The sequence below is a fragment of the Mesoplodon mirus genome, assembly GCF_964341445.2.
Source record: "Mesoplodon mirus genome assembly, chromosome: 7".
NCBI classification, from domain to species: Eukaryota; Metazoa; Chordata; class Mammalia; order Artiodactyla; family Ziphiidae; genus Mesoplodon; species Mesoplodon mirus.
The window spans coordinates 126,050,942-126,070,698 of record NC_138983.1 but is presented as its reverse complement, the minus strand read 5'-3'; the positions used below and the strand labels follow the sequence as shown (position 1 = coordinate 126,070,698).

The following is a 19,757-nucleotide window of genomic DNA, read 5'->3' as shown; positions in this document are numbered from 1 at the left end:
TTTCTATTTCATTTATTTCTGCTCTGATCTTTATGATTTCTTTCCTTCTACTAACTTTGGGTTTTGTTTGTTCTTCTTTCCCTAGTTCCTTTAGGTGTAATCTAACCTTACACCAAAAGGTTTATTTGAGATTTTTCTTGTTTCTTGTGGTAGACTTGTATTGCTATAAACTTCCCTCTTAGAACTACTTTTTGCTGCATCCCATAGGTTTTGGATCGTCGTGTTTTCATTGTCATTTGTCTCTAGGTATTTTTTTATTTCCTCAGTGATCACTTGGTTATTTAGTAACGTATTGTTTAGCTTCCATGTGTTTGTGTTTTTTACATTTTTTTCCCTGTAATTCATTTCTAATCTCATAGTGTTGTGGTCAGAAAAGATGCTTGATATGATTTCATTTTTCTTAAATTTACCGAGACTTGATTTGTGACCCAAGATATGATCTATCCTGGAGAATGTTCCGTGTGTACTTGAGAAGAAAGTGTAATCTGCTGTTTTTGGATAGAATATCCTGTAAATATCAATTAAATCTATCTGGTCCACTGTGTCATTTAAAGCTTGTGTTTCCTTATTAATTTTCTGTCTGGATGATCTGTCCATTGGTGTAAGTGAGGTGTTAAAGTCCCCCACTATTTTTGTGCTACTGTTGATTTCCTCTTTTATAGCTGTTAGCATTGCCTTATGTATTGAAGTGCTCCATGTTGGGTGCATATATATTTATAATTGTTATATCTTCTTCTTGGATTGATCCCTTGATCATGATGTAGTGTCCTTCCTTGTCTCTTGTAACATTCTTTATTTTAAAGTCTATTTTATCTGATATGAGTATAGCTATTCCAGCTTTCTTTTGATTTCCATTTGCATGGAATATCTTTTTCCATCCCCTCATTTTCAGTCCATATGTGTCCCTAGGTCTGAAGTGGGTCTCTTGTAGACAGCATATATATGGGTCTTGTTTTTGTATCCATTCAGCAAGCCTGTGTCTTTTGGTTGGAGCATTTAATCCATTCACGTTTAAGGTAATTATCAATATGTATGTTCCTATTACCATTTTCTTAATTGTTATGGGGGTTTTTTTGTAGATCCTTTTCTTGTTTGTGTTTCCCACTTAGAGAAATTCCTTTAGCATTTGTTGTAGAGCTGGTTTGGTGGTGCTGAATTCTCTTAGCTTTTGCTTGTCTGTAATGCTTTTGATTTCTCCGTCAGATCTGAATGAGATCCTTGCCGGGTAGAGTAATCTTGGTTGTAGGCTCTTCCCTTTCATCACTTTAAATATATCGTGTCACTCCCTTCTGGCTTGTAGAGTTTCTGCTGAGAAATCAGCTGTTAACCTTATGGGAGTTCCCTTGTATGTTATTTGTCGTTTTTCCCTTGTTGCTTTCAATAATTTTTCTATGTCTTTAATTTTTGTCTGTTTGATTAATATGTGTCTTGTTTCTCCTTGGATTTATCCTGCCTGGGACTCTCTGTGCTTCCTGGACTTGGGTGGCTATTTTCTTTCCCATGTTAGGGAAGTTTTTGACTATAATCTCTTGAAATATTATCTCGGGTCCTTTCTCTCTCTCTTCTCCTTCTGGGACCACTTTAATGCGAATGTTGTTGCGTTTAATGTTGTCCCAGAGGTCTCTTAGGCTGTCTTCATTTCCTTTCATTCTTTTTTCTTTATTCTGTTCTGCAGCAGTAAATTCCACCATTCTGTCTTCCAGGTCACTTATCTGTTCTTCTGCCTCAGTTATTCTGCTATTGATTCCTTCTAGTGTATTTTCATTTCAGTTATTGTATTGTTCATCTCTGTTTGTTTGTTCTTTAGTTCTTCTAGGTCTTTGTTCTTTAATTCTTCTAGGTCTTTGTTAAATGTTTCTTGCATCTTCTCAATGTTTGCCTCCATTCTTTTTCCGAGGTCCTGGATCATCTTCACTATCATTATTCTGGATTCTTTTTCTGGAAGGTTGCCTATCTCCACTTCATTTAGTTGTTTTTCTGTGGTTTTACCTTGTTCCTTCATCTGGTACAAAGTCCTCTGCCTTTTCATTTTGTCTATGTTTCTGTGAATGTGGTTTTCCTTCCACAGGCTGTAGAACTGTAGTTCTCCTTGCTTCTGCTGTCTGCCCTCTGGTGGATGAGGCTATCTTGCTGGCTGTGTTTTGATGCCACTACTGCACAGGACTCAGCAGCCCCCTTGTGCTGCAGGTTACCTGATTAGATAGGTCCTATTGCATCCCCCGGACTCCCCTCCACTCTGTGAAAGCTCCAGTGATGGGGCCAAGGCAAAGCACTTGGCCAGTTAAACCCATAAGGGCTCTTTGTTTGATCTGAGTTTTGATTTGTTTGTTTAGCAAAATGTCAGACCAATTAAAGCCAGATCGAAGAGCCCTCCAGAGCACAGGCAACTGCAGAGTCACAGAATTCAGGAGGGAGGAGAGGAGGAGCCAAGTGGAGATTGGGGGAATGGGGAAGGGGGGGTCCACCCTGGTGGAAGAAAGCCCCGGGCCTGGGTCAACCAGGTCACCCACCAGTGGTTGACCACTGGTGCAGATGTCAGGATGCAAAACCTTGGAAAGATAACTGTGTTTCCGATGACCTGAGGTGGTCCTAATTTCAAATTTGCCCAAAGGAATGTCCTCCTTATCAGGCAGAAGCAGCACCTCCCTTAGGCCTGGTGACTGGGGCTCCTGCTTTAGAGGGCCTCTTCTGCCCTCCTCAGCGCCCACCCTTCCCACAGGGCAAGGAGTCTCCAGCCAAAGGACATGGCCACCCAGAGCCCACAGCTCCCTTTCTAGACCAGGCTGGATGCATCCTGTCACCAGGCCAGTCTCCCTCCTGCAGCCCCCACTGAGCCCTGGCCAGGAAGTCAATCCATGGGCCAGCTTGGGCTCCCCTGCCCTATGTAGGACCCAGGGAGGCCAAAGTGAGTAGAAGGCTTAGGGAACAGAAAGGCCTTGACCAGGGAGATGAGAGTCCTACTCTCTTGTCCCCCACATCCCCCACTGCTTCTGGGTGAACTGGGGTCAGTCACTCCCTCTCCCTGGGACTCAGTCTGCTCCTGTGCTCAGAGGAGTCACGACTCTTCTCTCCCTCTCCCTCAGCCCCCAAGTCATTAACAGAGCTCAACGAGTGGGTGACATTTGCTGTGCCAGTGCAGACCTGACAGGGAGTGTGATCACAGTTCCAGAAGCTACCTTTCAGAAGCTGGAGCCTTTAGTGTTTTAGGGGTTTATTTAAAAAAGCAAGTCTAAATCAGAGAAACATGGGAGATCATACTGACCTCCAAAGGCAAACAGTATCATCGGAGCAAGTTATGTCACATCCAAACCCAGCCCCCAAAGGGACCTTTGTACAAACGTTTTAAGGTAGGAAGAAAAACGTCTCCATGTGAAACAACCCCCCAACCCAGTCCCACCCCCTCTCATCATCACAGCAAGCCAGGTCCCCTGACAGCAGGAGAGATTTTAGTGAAGGGACAGGAATGAACCTGCCTGTGCAACCTGCATTCCCAGTTTGAAAGCTCCTGTCCCACGCCCTCATCTGGGCCCTTACGTCTTTCTTAGAGGCTTTGGTGGCACAAAGCGCATCACCACCACTCCTCCGTCACCCCTACAGTCAGTCCCCATGACCGTGAGCATGGCAGACCTTCCAGATGGATCTGGGCTCTAAGGGGTCATCCAAGGCTTTCCCTACATTCAGCTCCAGCAGGTCTGGATGTTAATAACAAAATTACACTCATTGTACTTGCCAACCAAGGAAAATGTGCCAGTAATTTCGAGGCACAAGGGAGTCAGGGCTATCACTGGATGCCTCGGTTTACTAGATAAGAAAATGCAGACAGGCCAAGAGCTACATTAGTGCCTCCAGACCCTGCCATAAGTGGGGAGCCCAGAACTGCTCCCCCGGTTGTGATCAAAGCCCCTCTGAATGGCAGGGGCGGAATAAATTATTGGATCGGTCAAGCCATAAACATGTACTTCCTGAGAAGCCCCTATGTGTCCAACGTGGCCTCAAGGTCTGAGAAAGAGAGAACAGCAAGAGTAAGTCACCACCCCTGCCCTCAGGGTGCTTACAAACTAGTTAGGAAGCTGGCACTAACCTTCAGGAAGCGAGGCAAGATAGCGTGCTAAAAGGTCCGGTTCATTTTCTGATTGTTTATACTAATAGGAAAAAAAAAACATTTTTTTTGCATTGATTTTGTACACTTAAATCTTGCTATATTCACTTTAATAAATACAAATCATCCAGACTGGAAATTTTTTTAAAAAAATAAAAAGGTCTGGGGTTACACGTGCAGTGTTGGGTTTGAGAAGGAAAATCCCAGTGTGGACAGACATGGTCAGACAGAGCTTTCTAGGGGAGCAGGACTCGGGTGGAACCTTAGGAATAGGTAAGGTTTAGATCGACAGAGGGAAGAAAGGAGGGCGGGCAGGTGCAAGGTGTGGGAGGCGGTGGGGAGGACCTCTGATAGGAGGGCTGGGGATGAGGGGATGGATGGTGGCGCCGAAGTCTGGATGTGCTCCTCGGGTCTTGAGCAGGGAATGGAGAGAAAGGGGGAGCCTGAGTCGCTGAGAAGGAACAGGTGCCAGCCCGGATGATGGACTGGGCAAAAGGATGGGGGAGAGTCAAGGGCTCCAGGCTAAGGGATAAGTATGACGGTGCCACCAATAACAATGAAGGAGGTGGTGGGACTTCCCTGGTGGCGCAGTGGGTAAGACTCTGCGCTCCCAATGCAGGGGGCCCGGGTTCGATCCCTCATCCAGGAACTAGATCCCACACGCATGCCACAACTAAGAGTTCGCACGCCACAACTAAGAAGCCAGCGAGCCGTAACTAAGACCCAGGGCAACCAAATAAATATGTATTTTTCAAATTATTTAAAAAAAAAAAAAAGGGAGTGGAGAGATGACATGTTTGCTTCGTGCTGGGAGTGCCCTGACGCAGCCGAACCCTGGCTGCCTTTCTGCCCGGATTTCTACTCAGAGGAGTGTGCTGGACCCAGTGACCCCTACAGCTCCCACCTAGCCAGGTGACTCATGAGTCATTGTGTGACTAACTGCTGTCCTATCCTGGGCCGGGAAGGATGACACAGGTGGGCTTTCCCCGGCAGCCCAAGCCCTGACCCCATCCCCTCCCAGTCCTCAGGACACCGTCAGGCTCCCACATGGGCCTCTCAGGTCTGAGGAGACTTGAGACCTGGCAAAGTCGAGATTCGGAGAAAACTTTCTCCTGCTTGCCCTGTTCATGGGCAGCGGGTGTGCATCCCAGGGCCAGGTGCTGGGGTGGAAGTTGCGGGGAAGGGCACTGTGGCCCGGGCACACTCCTGCCGCTGCTCGCCTGCTGCCAGCTTGTCCGTGGCACTGGGGGTATAACGGGAGTGGGCTCCCCACAGAGCAGAGAGGGTAAAGCCCACGACCTCCCACCTCAGGAAGCCCCCTCCAGCTCCATGGGGACAGGCTGTGGCTGTCCTCCTGGAAACCCTGCACAGGGAATTTCTGTCACACACTGCAACCTTGTATTCGTTCCCTAGGGCCCCTGTAACAAAGAACCACAAACTGGGTGACTTAAAGAACAGAACTGTATTCTCTCACAGTTCTGGGAGGCTAGAAATCCCAAATCAAGGTGCTGGCAGGGCTGTGCTCTCTCCTCAGGCTCTCAGGGAACATGTTTTCTTGCCTCTTCTGGGGGCTGCAAGCGATCCTTGGCATCCCTTGGATTGTAGATGCATCCCTCCAGTCTCTGCCTCTGTCTCCCCGGGTGTCTTCACACCATCTTCCCTCTGTGTGTGTTTCCCTTCCCCTTCTTTTTTTTTTTTTTTTTTGCGGTACGCGGGCCTCTCACTGTTGTGGCCTCTCCCGTTGCGGAGCACAGGCTCCGGACGCGCAGGCTCAGCGGCCGTGGCTCACGGGCCCAGCTGCTCGGCGGCATGTGGGATCCTCCCGGACCGGGGCACGAACCCGTGTCCCCTGCATCGGCAGGCGGACTCTCAACCACTGCGCCACCAGGGAAGCCCTCCTTCCCCTTCTTATAAAGGACACCAGTCATATTGGACTAAGGGCCCATCCTACTCCAGTAAGACACCTTAATTACATCTGCAAAGATCCTATTTCCAAATAAGGTCACATCCACAGGTCCTGATCTCCTGTGGCCTCGGCCTGCAGCAACTTGAAGCAGGATTTTGATTCCCGGCCAGAGATTGAGGTCGGGCAGCGGCAGTGAGGGTGCTGAATCCTAGCCACCAGACCACCAGGGACCAGTGGCCAGCGACAAGGCCCTGGCCTGTCGGCTATGAAGAAATGAATTTCCACACAGAGACGGAAAGTAGTGAAGCAAGTAAAGTGTTTATGAGGAGGAAAAAGAGTACAGTACGTGTGGATAGACACATGGGCGGGCCTAGAGAGAGAGAGTTGCTCACTCGTGGCAGTTTAAATCACTTTTGTGTGGCATTTCTTCTGGGTTTCCTTTGACCAGTCATCTTGCTTTGTCTGGTTCTGAGTCCGTATTTGGTTGATCTCAGGGTCCTCCCCTGTGTGCGTGTGCATCTCTTAGCCAAGATGGATTCTAGTGAAGAGGCCTATGGGTAGCTGGCATCACTTACTATGGGGTGGCACCCCTTCCCTTTCTGACCTCCATGGAGCCTTTCTGTGCATGTGCAGTTGGGGAGGTCTCCTTGATTTCAAGAATGAGGAATATGTGGTCTCTTATCTTCCATCTGGGCAGGGCCCAGCCTCCTCCATCATCCTGCTTTTATGGAGTTTCTGCTATTATGGAGTTTCTGTCCACAGGAGAGAAACAGTTCAGCCTGGGGCCCATCCATCTCCTGCCTTAGTACCAGGACCTAGGACTGGACATATCTTTTTGGGGGACACAATTCAAACCACAACAGTCCCCAAGCCCAGTGATTTATTATCCATAACTGCATGCTTTCCAGACCTCTGGAAGCTCAAGTGCTCTCCTTTCCAATATCCTACAACTGCCCTTGTCTGAATGCAACCAGCCTCCTAACAGAGACTCCTTCTTTGTCGAGAGTCGACAAGCCAAGCTTCTCCTGTGCACTAACCCTAGAGCAGTGGTCAGCAAACTGACCAAGGGCCATATCCAGCCAGCCACCTGTTTTGCTGGAGCCCAGCCATGCCCATTCTTTTTTTTTTTTTTTTTTTTTTTTTTTTTTTTTAAATTATTTATTTATTTATTTATTTATTTATGGCTGTGTTGGGTCTTCATTTCTTTTTTTTTTATAGATTATCATCAACTGATTTTAATTAATTTATTTATTTTTGCTGTGTTGGGTCTTCATCTCTGTGCAAGGGCTTTCTCCAGTTGTGGCAAGTGGGGGCCACTCTTCATTGCGGTGCGCGGGCCTCTCACTGTCGCAGCCTCTCTTGTTGCTGAGCACAGGCTCCAGACGCGCAGGCTCAGTAGCCGTGGCTGACGGGTCAGTTGCTCTGCGGCATGTGGGATCTTCCCATACCAGGGCTCGAACCCGTGTCCCCTGCATCAGCAGGCGGACTCTCAACCACTGCGCCACCAGGGAAGCCCCATGCCCATTCTTCATATCCTATTGTCCATGGCTGCTTTTGAGCTACAGCAACTGAGTTGAGTCGTTGAAACAGAGACCTATGGCCTGCGAAGCTTAAGATATGTACTGTGGGTTCTTTGCAGAAAAAGTTTGGTGACCCCAGCTCTAGGGTATTCACAGCAATGACCCCTAAATACTACCTTCCAAGTAATTAAAGAAAGATGGTGGTATCTCCTTTTGTCTCTGAAAGGATTCTGATATTCAGGGTCATTTCAGAGTTGAGTGTTTTCTCATCTCTAAGATGGGAATAAAAATACGACCCACCTCCTAGGGTTGGGGGGTGGATTTAATGAAATAATTCATGGAAAGCATTAACCAGGGTGCATGGCACATAATGAGCATTCAATAGACATTAGCTGTTTTCATTATTACTATCACTTTTCTGAGATTCTGGGCAGAGTAGAAGACCAGAGGCAGTGGAGGACCAAGTCCCACCCTCATGTGAGAATACTGCCCCCACCTCCCGGGCCCCGACCCTGTGCTTATACTCCTTGGCAAGCAGTCAAGAGAGGGACTGACTCATCCATTTTATGGCTGGAGAAAGCAAGACCTGGTGAGTTTCAGGGTCTCAGCTGGGCCCACCATGCAGCAGAAACAGGGCTGCCGTCCAAGTCTCAAAGGCCCCATAGTTGTCCGTGACCCGCGTCCCACCCCCTTCACACGTACACTGTTTGTCAGTTCTGCTCCCCACGTACACGGGCAGTGGACAGCTAGGGTCCCCTGGCACCTCCCCACCAGCTCTCAGAGCCAAGGCTGATTGCTTCCATGCAATTTGAATTAATCTCATACTTCAGGTGGAGCTTGGCTAATCAGGGGAGACAAGAAGCCGAAGTGGGTGCAATCAAATTAACAACGCTAGGCCCTGGCTCTTTAAGAAGGAAAAAACAAAGCAGGCACCAGAAGGCACCCCCAACACCAGCCCTTCCCCAGGGGAAGCCTGGAGCGGCTGCCAGGGCTGAGCGCAAAGAGCTTCTCCCACCCACCCCGCCCCTCCCCAGGCAACCACCCCAGATGCCAACAATGCCCCTTTGTGGCAGCTTATCTCACACTGCCAAACAGGGCTGCGGTTCTTGTCAGGGTCTTGTAAACAAGGAACAGAGACACAAGCCTTTGGAGGGAGGGAGGGGAGTGGGCTGAGGTGGGGGGAAGGAGGGGCCCACTCACCTCAGATGGGTGCCTGTAATCCTTTCGGAAACAAAAGGAGATGAGAGCCTCTGAGCTGGGAGGTTCCCTCCTCCCATGGCAAGGTGGTGTGCAGAGCTCTCTAGAGCCTTCAGGGCACACGTTTTCCCCTGGAAAAGCCTCTCCCAAAGGCAAGGAGGAGGACATCCAGAAAAGCATTTTAGCGTGCCAGAGAAAGCATCCTTTTTAGCAAAGAACTCTACAAGACTCTTGGAGAGATTTAGGTTAGACTCTCAGAAGGACTTCCTGAGACAGTCGTCCCGTCCTTAAGGTTGGTGAAGAACACCATGACTTCACTGCCCTTCTTCCAACCTTATCGGCCTTGAGGTTGTCCTGCCTGAGGCGGAGGAGGGACCAGAGGGATATCCACTTGAATGGGGATGGAAGAGGAGGGTCATCCAGCACTAGGGTTCTTCCCTCAGACCCTGTGAAAAGCTCCTCAACCCCCTCCCCCCAGGCCACCCACCTAGAAGAGCAGAACAGCCTAACACCTTGGTGTCCAGGTTCCCAGACCAATCTGCTTCACCCTCAGTTTGGCTGCATTTCTCTTCAGAGAAGCTGGACTCTTTGCACCCCCATTCTGCTCTCCTGCCTCCTGCCCTTCTCTGACCAGTGTCACATCATGGCTAAAACCACAGATGCCCTGAATCCTGGCTCTGCTGCCTACTAGCTGTGTGGCCTTGGGCAATTGACTTCTCTAAGCCTCAGTTTCCCCATCTGTAAAGTGGGAATAAAAACAGGGTTGTTCTGAGGATTAAATGAGTTACCGCATGTAAAGGAATACAGAATAGTGCCTACAAATAGTAAGCCTGAAATAATGTGAACTTCTAGGATTATCATACACTGGTGCCCACGAATGGGGTTAAGAAGTACCCCAGGCTTCCTTTTGGAATGCAACATTCCACACCTCTTTCCCATTTTATCAGGCCTCTCCCAACAGCTGGTGGCATTCATGCCCTTCCTCTTCCACGTCCTGCTTCCTGAACACACTGCTCTCCTCCTTTGGGTATTCCTTACTGAATCTTCCCTCCCTGGTGACTCGGGGACTGTCAGAAACACCAGCTGAGCTCCAATCATCAGGCGGAAGAGAGGGAGGGGGACAGAGACAGAGAAGGCCCGACTCACCGACCCCCTAACTCCTGCCCCCAGCCCCAGCTGGCCCTGGACTGGCCTCCTGCCCCACCGGCCCAGCCCTTCAGTTCTCAGCCTCCTGCACTGCCCCCAGGACTCCTCCACATCGTGTCATTCCCACCCAGCTTCCTACTTCTGGGACAAAGCCCAAGGTGGGAGAATAGTCCACCAGGCAGAAGGAGAAGGCTGGATGAAAGCAGAGGAAAAGGCGCTGGTGAATTGTCAGGGGACTTGGGACTGCTGCTTCTTGCCGCTCACCGGCTGTGTGACTTTAGGCAAAACACTTAGCCTCTCTGAGCCTCCATTTCCTCCTAAAAGCCCCCAGGCTACCTCCTTAACAGGAATGAAGCTCCTGATAAAGGATGTTCTGGTGTTCTGTAAACTGCAAAGATCAGCCCACCCCAGCTTATGGGTGGGATCCCAGAGAAGAGGGAAGCTGGAGCGATAAAGGAGGGGCCGAGTAGGTGCAGAGTTTATAATCCCCATGGCAGGGTCTAGGGGCCCTAGAACTCCATCCCCAATCCTGGGGGTTGCTCAGAAAGTCTGTGGCTGCTCGGGGTGAAACGGGGGAGTGAGGAAGCAGAGCTGTCTTGTGGTGTTTTAAAAATCTATCAGCCTCTCACATCAAATTAAAATGTAAATAGCAGCTGGTCCAGGCAGGACCTGGGGGTGACAGGAGCCGGCCTGCGAGTAATTTCACAGACGGGAACCGGTTACATCGGATTCTGACAACTGTCTTGTTTCTGAAATTGATTTCCTCTCCCCTCGGCTTGCTGCCCCAGGAGGGCCCTGGAGCGAGGGGAGGGGGTGAGTCCACTGTGGAGGCTGGTGCCTTTCTCCTCTCTGTGGCTCCAGCCAATAAAGCCCCATTGGATCCAGGAGGAGGAAATCTGGGAATTCTGCAGGGCTATAAGGCCGTGGCCTGCAAGCCAGAGGCCCAGCGAGGCTCCTTCCTGCCCTGGAGTGAGTCTGTGGACCAGGGCACTGGGGGAGCCTGCCTTCTTTCCACAAAAACATGCTAAGTCCTGAACAGGGATGCTCCTACCCTGGAGTCTCACAGTCAGAGCCAAGGACACTGCAGTATGACATGTGCCATGCCAGGGACACTCGATGCCCAGAGGAGGGGTATCTGCAGTGACATGGGGTGTCAGGGAAGGGCCCTGGAAGTCATCAGGAAGCCCCTTTGGGTTCGACCAGAATTTGCCCCAATTTGGCCATGTGCAGTGCCGGCGTTATACCAAGTACCAGGGTTGTAAAGCTTTGAATGAGACTGGCCTAGCTCACCCCAGGACCTTCCACAGGACCCCAGGGAAGAGCCCACCTAAAGGAGCTGTGTTGGAAGGAGCTACGTAGTAAGGGGCAGCTCACCCACTTGGGTCTCCTTGATGCCCTTAAGCCCAGCCCCTCCCTGCTCCCAAGTCCCCAGAGAATCTCTTACTGCACCCCTCTTTGTAAAAAGAAATTAGGTTTCCCTGGCTGTTAATTGAATCACACTGCAGGAAAGCAGAGAAGTTGTATCTCATTAAAGCCTCCTGTGTCCTACTGGAGCACTGTGTTGCCTTTGCGGCTGCTATTAGCACTTGTCACGCAGAACTCAGCCCTGTGCATACAGTCCCCGCCCCCTCCCTGGCTCTCCTGCCCATTCCCCTAAAGCTGCAGTCCCTGACACCTGCCCTAGGAGAGGCCTGCTGAGGCTGCCCACCATAGAGAAGCCACAATGTTTTGCTGACAACCAAATTCCATTTCCCAAAGCCAGATTCTTTGTGCATGCATGGCAGACAGACAGACAGCCAGAAGTGGCCAGCCCCTACAGTAGGACAGGCTTAAAGAGGGAAAAACTGCCTTCTGGAAGCTTCAGTTTCCTCATCTGAAAAGTGGGGATAGTAAGACTTACTTCTCATGGCTGTTTCTGGGGAAGGCCAGTAAGCAATGAACCAAGAGGCCAAGGCATCCAGCAGACTGCCTGCTCCATCAGGGGCATTGTGGGCACAGGAAGGCCATGGTGCTTGGTCAAGAAATACATCAGGACCCAGGTTTCAAGCTGGGGAATAATAACAGTACCTACCCGCATGACTTAATTCATGTAAAGTACTAGAATACTGCCAGCACATGGTACATGGGAAGTTCCCAGTAAAAGGTAACCATAAAAGTGTGTGTGTGTGTGTGTGTGTGTGTAGAGGGAGGGTGCGCTTATGTGAGGGCTGTGAGTAGATATGTGTTAGACAATCACATCAGGATATTGACATGCTATTGACAATTGCATCAGGCTACCTGTGTATGACGACACCACGTGTGAGTTTACGGTAAGGGTGTCAGAGTGTAGGCTGTGAGGGTGACTGTGTTTGTGACTGTCCATTGGGGGTGTTTTTGACGTTGCCTCTGTGTATGTGTGTGTGCGCGTGCATCTGTGCTCCTGCAGGTGACCGCACACGAACATCTCTCTAGGGAATTTCTGGGGTCTGCCTTCAACCCAGGAAGTGCTCTGGAGCACAACCAGGTCTCGGTGCAGTGAGGATTCAGCTATGTGTATCACTGTGATTCAGTGAAGCAGAGCGGCTTTGTGGTCCAGAGCAAGAAGCAAAAGAGAGAGAGATGGAGGGACGAGGAGAGCAGATAGAGCGGGCACCCGCTGCCCTGGGCTCCCCGCTATTAGGGGGCTGCCTTGTTAAGTACAGCAGCCAGGAGGGCGGAGGCCCCTGGTCTGTGAGCTCAGGAGGGCAACCAGGCCCTTGGAGGCCTGGACAGGGTCTGGGGGAGGGGCACAGTGACAGAGTCCCCTGTTCTGGCCTTGACAGGCAGACTGCGTAGGGCAGGAAGAAAAGAGGAAGCAGGTCCTCTGCTTCTTGCCCAGGATGAGGGGCTGAAGACCCCTATACGCAAGAAGAGTATGCTCACAGAATCCTCCCATAACAATGAGCCGGATTCCCAGACCATCTTTCCTCTCTCCTGAGACCCGGACACCCGCAGGGGCCCAAAGACATGGAATCTTCTCTGTGCTGCCCTGGAATCTTCTCCACGCTGCCCAGGTGGTCTAGTATGGGGAGCTCCCTGCCTCCACTGCAGCCCTTTCCCTAAACAGCCAAAACTACTGGAAAATTCCTTCTTAGGCCAAACAGGAGGTCTACCTTCCCCCTTTTGAAGAGCTGTTGTGCCACGTCCCACCCAACTCCCTGTAAGTTACATGCTCCCGGTTTCCAGCCACTCTTCAAATGGCATGGCTTGAAGTCTGTCCATCTTCCTGGTCGCACTCCAGCTTGTCAATGTCCTCCATCATGTAGAGAGCCCAGAACGAGACGTGATGTTTCACGAGCAATGTGGAGCTTGTCATTCTATGTTCTGAAGACCTGGGCGCTAGTTCTCCTGGCATCAGTTCACCTTCCACCATTAGTGTTAGAGCTTCATACGTTATGTATCGCCTCTCCCATCTGTCCACTTTTAAGAAGTGTTGCTGTTTATTAGTATGACCGGGGCAAATCACTTCTCTGCGTGGCCTCAGTTTCTTTATTTGTAAAACGAAGTGTCTGTGTAGATGATCTATACCTGTGCCCTTCAATAGAAACAAAATGCAAGCCGCCTGTGTAATTTAAAATCTTCTAGTTGTCACATGTTCAAAAAAGTAAAAAGGAACAGGTGAGATTCACTGTGATAGTATATCTTATGTAACCCAATATACCTAAAATATTAACATGTAATCACCGTAAAATTATTAAGGAGCTATTTTACATTCTTTCTTTTTTCTTCCTGTGTTTTTGAAATCCAGTGTGTACTTTACAGTCACAGCACATCTCAGTTTGGACTGGCCACGTTTCTAGTGGCCAATAGCAGCGTGTGGCTAGTAGCTACTCTACTGAACGTTATGTGGGCTCTGCAACTCTAGGACTCTGTGATTCTGTAAAACAGATGGCAAGTAACATCTTACGGTGTGCGTGTATTTATCTGATGCTTTTCTTGGAACAGGAGAGGAGCATGAGATGCTTGGGGTGGGCGTAGTACCCATAATGAGCTTGAGGCTCGGAGAAGTCAAGTCACCTGTATTAAAGACCACATAGCTGGGTAGAAACACGTCCGTCTGGCCCCCAAGCTCTTCAAGCTGGGTGGGGTCCACAGAAGCAGTCTCTTCTTCTTCACAGATGAGCTCCCTTGAACCTGCCCTGAGCTGCGGGGCTGTGAGAACATCGGGTTCTGCTGCATGCTGTTTGCTGCCGTAACAATGGTGAAGGGAGCCCACCCCCCCCCAGCCCCAGGTGTGGTTAATACTCAGGGCTGAAGGACCAAGAGGGCTCTTGAGGCCCTGTTGTCTCTGGTTGCCCCTGTGTCTGTCTCTTTGAACAAACCTGATTGGGAAGACCCTGGGAGGTGGGGCTGGCACGTATGAATACACAGGCTGTGCAGGGCTCAGAGTTACGTAGCTAAGGGGCAAGTAAAGTCTGGAACCCAGTCCCTGCTCCACTGGCCAAGCTGTGGCTCCCAGCACCATGTTGCATCCAGCCAGAGGGGTGCCTTTATAATTCACACACAGGCCCTGGACAGGCTGGTACAGCCCTACCTGGAGAGCAAAACAGGGATGAGCTGCCAGTTTCTCACTCTGGTGCAGAGCCTTGAGGTCCTCCTACCAAAGGAAGACTCATCATTTCCCCTTCCTTCTTTGGACCTGTGACCTACGCTGAGGCTTGACCCTGCCCCCATCCCCCTTCACACGCGCGTGCACGCTCACGCAGGCGCACACACACCCCCCTCAGCATGAACACCCCCGTCTCGTCTGTGGCTTCAGCGGCAGCCTCTTGAGAGCTAGGCCTCCTCTTCCGCAGGAAGGCCTCAGGGCTCAGGCCAAGCAAGGGTGCCAGGCCCCAGTCTCTGTCCATTCACTGTGCGGGGAGCAGAAACAGCTCGTGCGCCCCTCCCGCCACATCCCGGCATTTCAATCCTCCGGGAAAAAATGGAGGCTTCTGCAATGCAAGCCCTGACTTGTTGATGTAAAATCTTACTCTATATTCCACCCAGGTTTATACGAGTGAATTATGCAAATCTTTGATAGAAAAATATTCCTCTGCACATCCTTGAAAGTGTAAAACCTTAGTCAATAATTCATACTCGCATGTCTCTGACTGCAGGCTTTTTCTTCATTATAACTTGCACCTTGTTATTTGTGTTCCACGTTTTATTGTATATTGGTGTGATGCCGTGCATTATAAAATTTATCTGCTTCATTATATGATGAGCCGGGGCTGGGGATTGTGCTGAGATGCTGGTGCAGGGGCCAGGGGCCAGAGCTGCCCTCAGGATCCAGTCCCACATGACAGAAGGCAGAGGAGGTGGCTGGCTGCATGGTGACTTCAGGGAATGCCAGAAACCACCCTTCATCCCCCAGACCTGTTCCAGATGTCCCCTCACCCGCTGACTGGCGTCTCAGGTCCCACTATTACAGCTCCATGCCTTCCTTCCTTTCTCCAAAGGCTTATTTGTCCTTAGAAGTCAGAGGACCCTGGAGAGTTTGCTGGGAAGAATGTTGTCTGAGTAGGTGTTTAAAACTGGTGACGCAGTGGTTGAGAGTCCGCCTGCCGATGCAGGGAACGCGGGTTCGTGCCCCGGTCCAGGAGGATCCCACATGCCGCGGAGCAGCTGGGCCCGTGAGCCATGGCCGCTGAGCCTGCACGTCCGGAGCCTGTGCTCCGCAGCGGGAGAGGCCACAACAGTGAGAGGACCGCGTACCGGGAAAAAAATAAAAATAAAAAATAACTGGAGGGGAGGGACTTCCCTGGTGGTCCAGTGGTTAGGACTCTGAGCTCTCACTGCAGGGGGCCCAGGTTCAATCCCTGGTCAGGGAACTAAGATCCCGAAAGCCAAGCAGGCAGCCAAAAACAAAACAAACCAAAACTGGAGGGGAGAAAAATCCTGAAGATGCTAGGAGGGAAAGAAAGGGGCATCCACAGAAGTGGAGCAGGGATGCGGTGCCCCAGAGGGGAGCCTCCGGGGTGGGGGGGTGTAAAGAGAGAGAAGACAGAGCATCCTCTTGTCGCATGGCCCAAGCAGGCCAGTGAGGGAGTGGCTCTCTACTCTGCAGACCTCAGTGTGAGCAGGGGTCCTTCCCGCAATGCGGGGCTGGGAAATGCTGTCTGATTCTCACAGTCAGCCACAGTGCCCCCTAATGTGTGTACTCCGGCATGGCTCAAGGGCGCTCCTCTGGAGACGAGAGCCCTGGGGACCTGTAGTCTAAGAGGCAAGGTTTCCCAGGAAAGTGGTGAGGAAACGGCAAGGACAAGGACGGTCCTCCAGCTGCATCAGATCTCTTATCTCTCGGGATCTGCCCTGCACATCGCTGCCTCTGAGCCTTTGCTCCAGCAGTTTCCACCGCTTAGGGCACCCTTTCTCCGCATGTGTAACCTGCCACGTCCGACGGTGAGCACTTCTCCTGGCACAGTGCTTAGCAACCTTTCCTGGAACTGCTATTGTGTCGTCTGTTCTCACCGCTGCAGCGAAGCTCCCTGAGGTTGGGTTTGTCCTGCCCACTGTTGGTTCCAGAACCCAGCATAAGGTCTGGCACCTAGTAGGTGCTCCATCAATGCTCGTTGAATGGCTGGGTGATGCCTTCCCTGACACTCCTCCGCCAAAATTAATTTCCCCTGATACTTCCTTGAAAAACTCATCCGATCTTCCTATGTTCGTGTTGCTCGCACAGGTGCCTACCTCCCCCTCCCCTTCCCCCCTCCTCCCAGGAGGCAAGGACCCCGTCTCCCCCAAGCCTGGCACCATGCCGCGTAATGGCATAGGTGCTGGATGCATGTTTGTTGAATTGATGGGGGGATAAGGGGACAGGATGTCACTGGCCCGAGACCATTTTTCCCTCTACCGCACCCTCCTCCTGCTGCTGCCCATGGTGCTCAGGCCTGGAGGAGGCTCAGGATTGAGACGCCTCTTGTGAGGGCAGTGGGCGGGCTCTCCTGACGGCCAGCCAGGGCCTTGGTTGTTTCATGACGATTTTCTCAGGTCATTGGTTGGGGGACGGGGGATGGGGGAACCTATTAGTGGGCTTGAAGGTTCTTAACTACGGTGCTGCTAGCCAGGGTTTTCTGTTGCATTTTGTTTGGAAGAACAGGAGAGTTTCTCAGCTGTCTGGGAGGGCCCTGCTGCCTAGAAGCAGGGGGTAAACCAGCTGACCGCTGTGGAGAGAGCTCGAGCCACGGACACAAAGCAGAGGCACCAGGCGTGTACCCCAGGGTCCACAGACCTCCCCGCCAAAGGTGCATGGATCCGGGCTTCCCTGGTGGCGCAGTGGTTGAGAGTCCGCCTGCCGATGCAGGGGACATGGGTTCGTGCCCCAGTCCGGGAAGATCCCACATGCCGTGGAGCGGCTGGGCCCGTGAGCCATGGCCGCTGAGCCTGCGCGTCCGGAGCCTGTGCTCCGCAACGGGAGAGGCCACAACAGTGAGAGGCCCGCGTACCGCAAAAAAAAAAAAAAAAAAAAGGTGCATGGATCCAATTCAAGGGGTCCATGAATTTGGGCTGGGGTAAAAGGGCATCTTTTTTTTCACTAACTTCTGACTGAAATTTTGTACTTCTTCCATTTTGAACGTAAGCAACGAACCACAGCAGTAGCAGCACGTGTGACTGTGACCAATAGGTGTTTTCATACCACAGCCCTGGCAGATATCTCAAAATATCATTTGTGCTCATCGGTATTACAAAATTGTTCTCATACAATCCAGCGCTAGATCTTCTTTCATAAAGAGGAATACAGAACATATATTATGTGATCTACTGTATCAAAAGTTTGCTTTTGAATGTTCATATTGGTATAACCATACTTCAGCATATCTGGTTTCCTTTGTCATTTTATGTATATTATGCATTTTAAAAGATTCTGAAAAGGGGTCCACGGAATATCAGAACCCCTGGTGAAGAGAGAGGCTGCCCCCGTCGTGGGGGGGCTGGGGAGAAAGGGACAGGCAGTGGGGTTTTCTGTACCCTCCCCCAACCGTTACTAGACCCTCCCCCTGGGGCTGAGGTGTTCTGCGGGGAGGGGCAGTGGGGGGCGGGGCCTCGGCGCTGGGCACGTGCTCTCCCCGGGCTGGCCTCCCCTCGCCCTCACTGGGACCTCCTGCACCTCCTCCCCTCCCCAGTCCCGGCCATGATCACCTCCCACCCCAACACCACCATCGCCATCAAGGGCCACGCCAAGGAGCTCAACTGCACGGCGCGGGGCGAGAGGCCCATCATCATCCGCTGGGAGAAGGGGGACACGGTCATCGACCCCGACCGCGTCACGCGGTACGCCATCGCCACCAAGGACAGCGGCGACGAAGTTGTCTCCACGCTGAAGGTGAGCACCCACGCCCCGGTCTCAGAAAGTGGGGACCCCACAGCTATTGCATCTGTATCCAAAGGAGGTGAATGGGGAGTCTGGGAGCCCCTCCTCCACCCCAAAAAGTACCTCTCCTTTTCCCTCCTTCATCCACCAACCTCTGCCTTAGAACCTCACTCTATCCCCTTTCTGACAACTCCTCACCTTTAAATGTGTGGAATCCCCAGCCCCTCCCTCCCAGGACACCCCCAGACCCTCCTTCCCTCCCCCCAGGATGCCCTCAACCCTCTCCCTCCCTCCTGGACCCTCTCAGCCCCTCCCTCTATCCTGGGTCCCTCCTCTCAGCCCCTCCCTCTATCCTGGGTCCCCCCCTCAGCCCCTCCCTCCCTCCTGGACCCCCTCAGCCCCTCCCTCTATCCTGGGTCCCCACCCCCTCAGCCCCTCCCTCCCTCCTGGACCCCCTCAGCCCCTCCCTCTATCCTGGGTCCCCCCACCTCAGCCCCTCTCTCCCTCCTGGACCCCCTCAGCCCCTCCCTCTTTGGGAACTCCTCAGCTGGCCTCCCTGCAGGGACTCTTCCACACTTCCGTCCTTTAAACTTTCTGGAAAGAGGAGCCCTTGACAAACCCCTGGTGCGTCCCCTCCCAGAAGAAGGTGGCCTTGCTGATCCCTGGCTAGATGGGCCCCCTTCAGCAGACCAGCTCTAAAAGACTCTCCCCATTCCTCCCTCTCTCCCTGCCGCTGCCCCCCAGCTCAAGCCTGCTGACCGTGGGGACTCTGTGTTCTTCAGCTGCCATGCCATCAACTCGTACGGGGAGGACCGGGGCTTGATCCAACTCACGGTGCAAGGTACCTCACCTGCCCCACGCCCCAAGCCCCTTCCCCTGGGACCCTCACTGCCAACTCCCCTCAAGAGCAGGGACACCACCCACATCTAGTGGAGGCTGACCGGAAACATCTCTGAGGAAAGGCTTCATCCAGCCTCCTTCCTGCCCAAAGTGGGGTGATAGGGTCTTTCCAGGCACACTGCATACAGCGAGGTTTGCAATGGCTGCGGCCCCTTTGGAGCATACCGCTGCTCCCAGAGTGGGGGGCCTGGATTTGTGGGCACAGACCCTGCAGGAGGTGTGGGAAGGGAAAGTCAAGCTGGGAAAAGTTGGGAGCTCTGCATGGGGGAAAGTAGGCTGTCAGCTCCGAGGAAAGGGGCTAAGGAAGAGAAGGGAGCACAGCAGGAATGGAGCAGGCCCCCCTCTGCCTCTGAGCCCTGCTGCCGGGCACCCTTCACCTCCTCCTGCCTTGCCTGAACTCCAGGGCTCAGGGCCCTTGGGTGAATCACAGGTGACACGGATCCCCCAGGGCAGATCCCTGGTCCTCTGTAGGGGTCGGTAGGAGGCCAAGCTCTCTGCTGCCATCCTCACTTCTACCCCCTTCCCCTGCCACCCCCCAGAACCCCCCGACCCCCCAGAGCTGGAGATCCGGGAGGTGAAGGCCCGGAGCATGAACCTGCGCTGGACCCAGCGATTTGACGGGAACAGCATCATCACGGGCTTTGACATTGAATACAAGAACAAATCAGGTGCGTGAGG

The 19,757-nt window shown here is 52.0% G+C and overlaps 1 protein-coding gene across 1 annotated transcript in view; it reads left to right on the top strand.

Moving 5' to 3' along the window:
- The window catches only part of DSCAML1 (DS cell adhesion molecule like 1), a gene marked incomplete at its 3' end in the record, with an annotated part of 341,904 nt that overhangs the window by 274,630 nt on the left and 47,517 nt on the right, over positions 1-19,757 (top strand). The window contains exons 12-14 of the mRNA XM_082626503.1: positions 17,992-18,191; positions 18,924-19,020; positions 19,619-19,747. Of these exons, the coding sequence (XP_082482629.1) occupies positions 17,992-18,191; positions 18,924-19,020; positions 19,619-19,747 (426 nt within the window). The remainder of the gene's footprint in view (positions 1-17,991; positions 18,192-18,923; positions 19,021-19,618; positions 19,748-19,757) is intronic.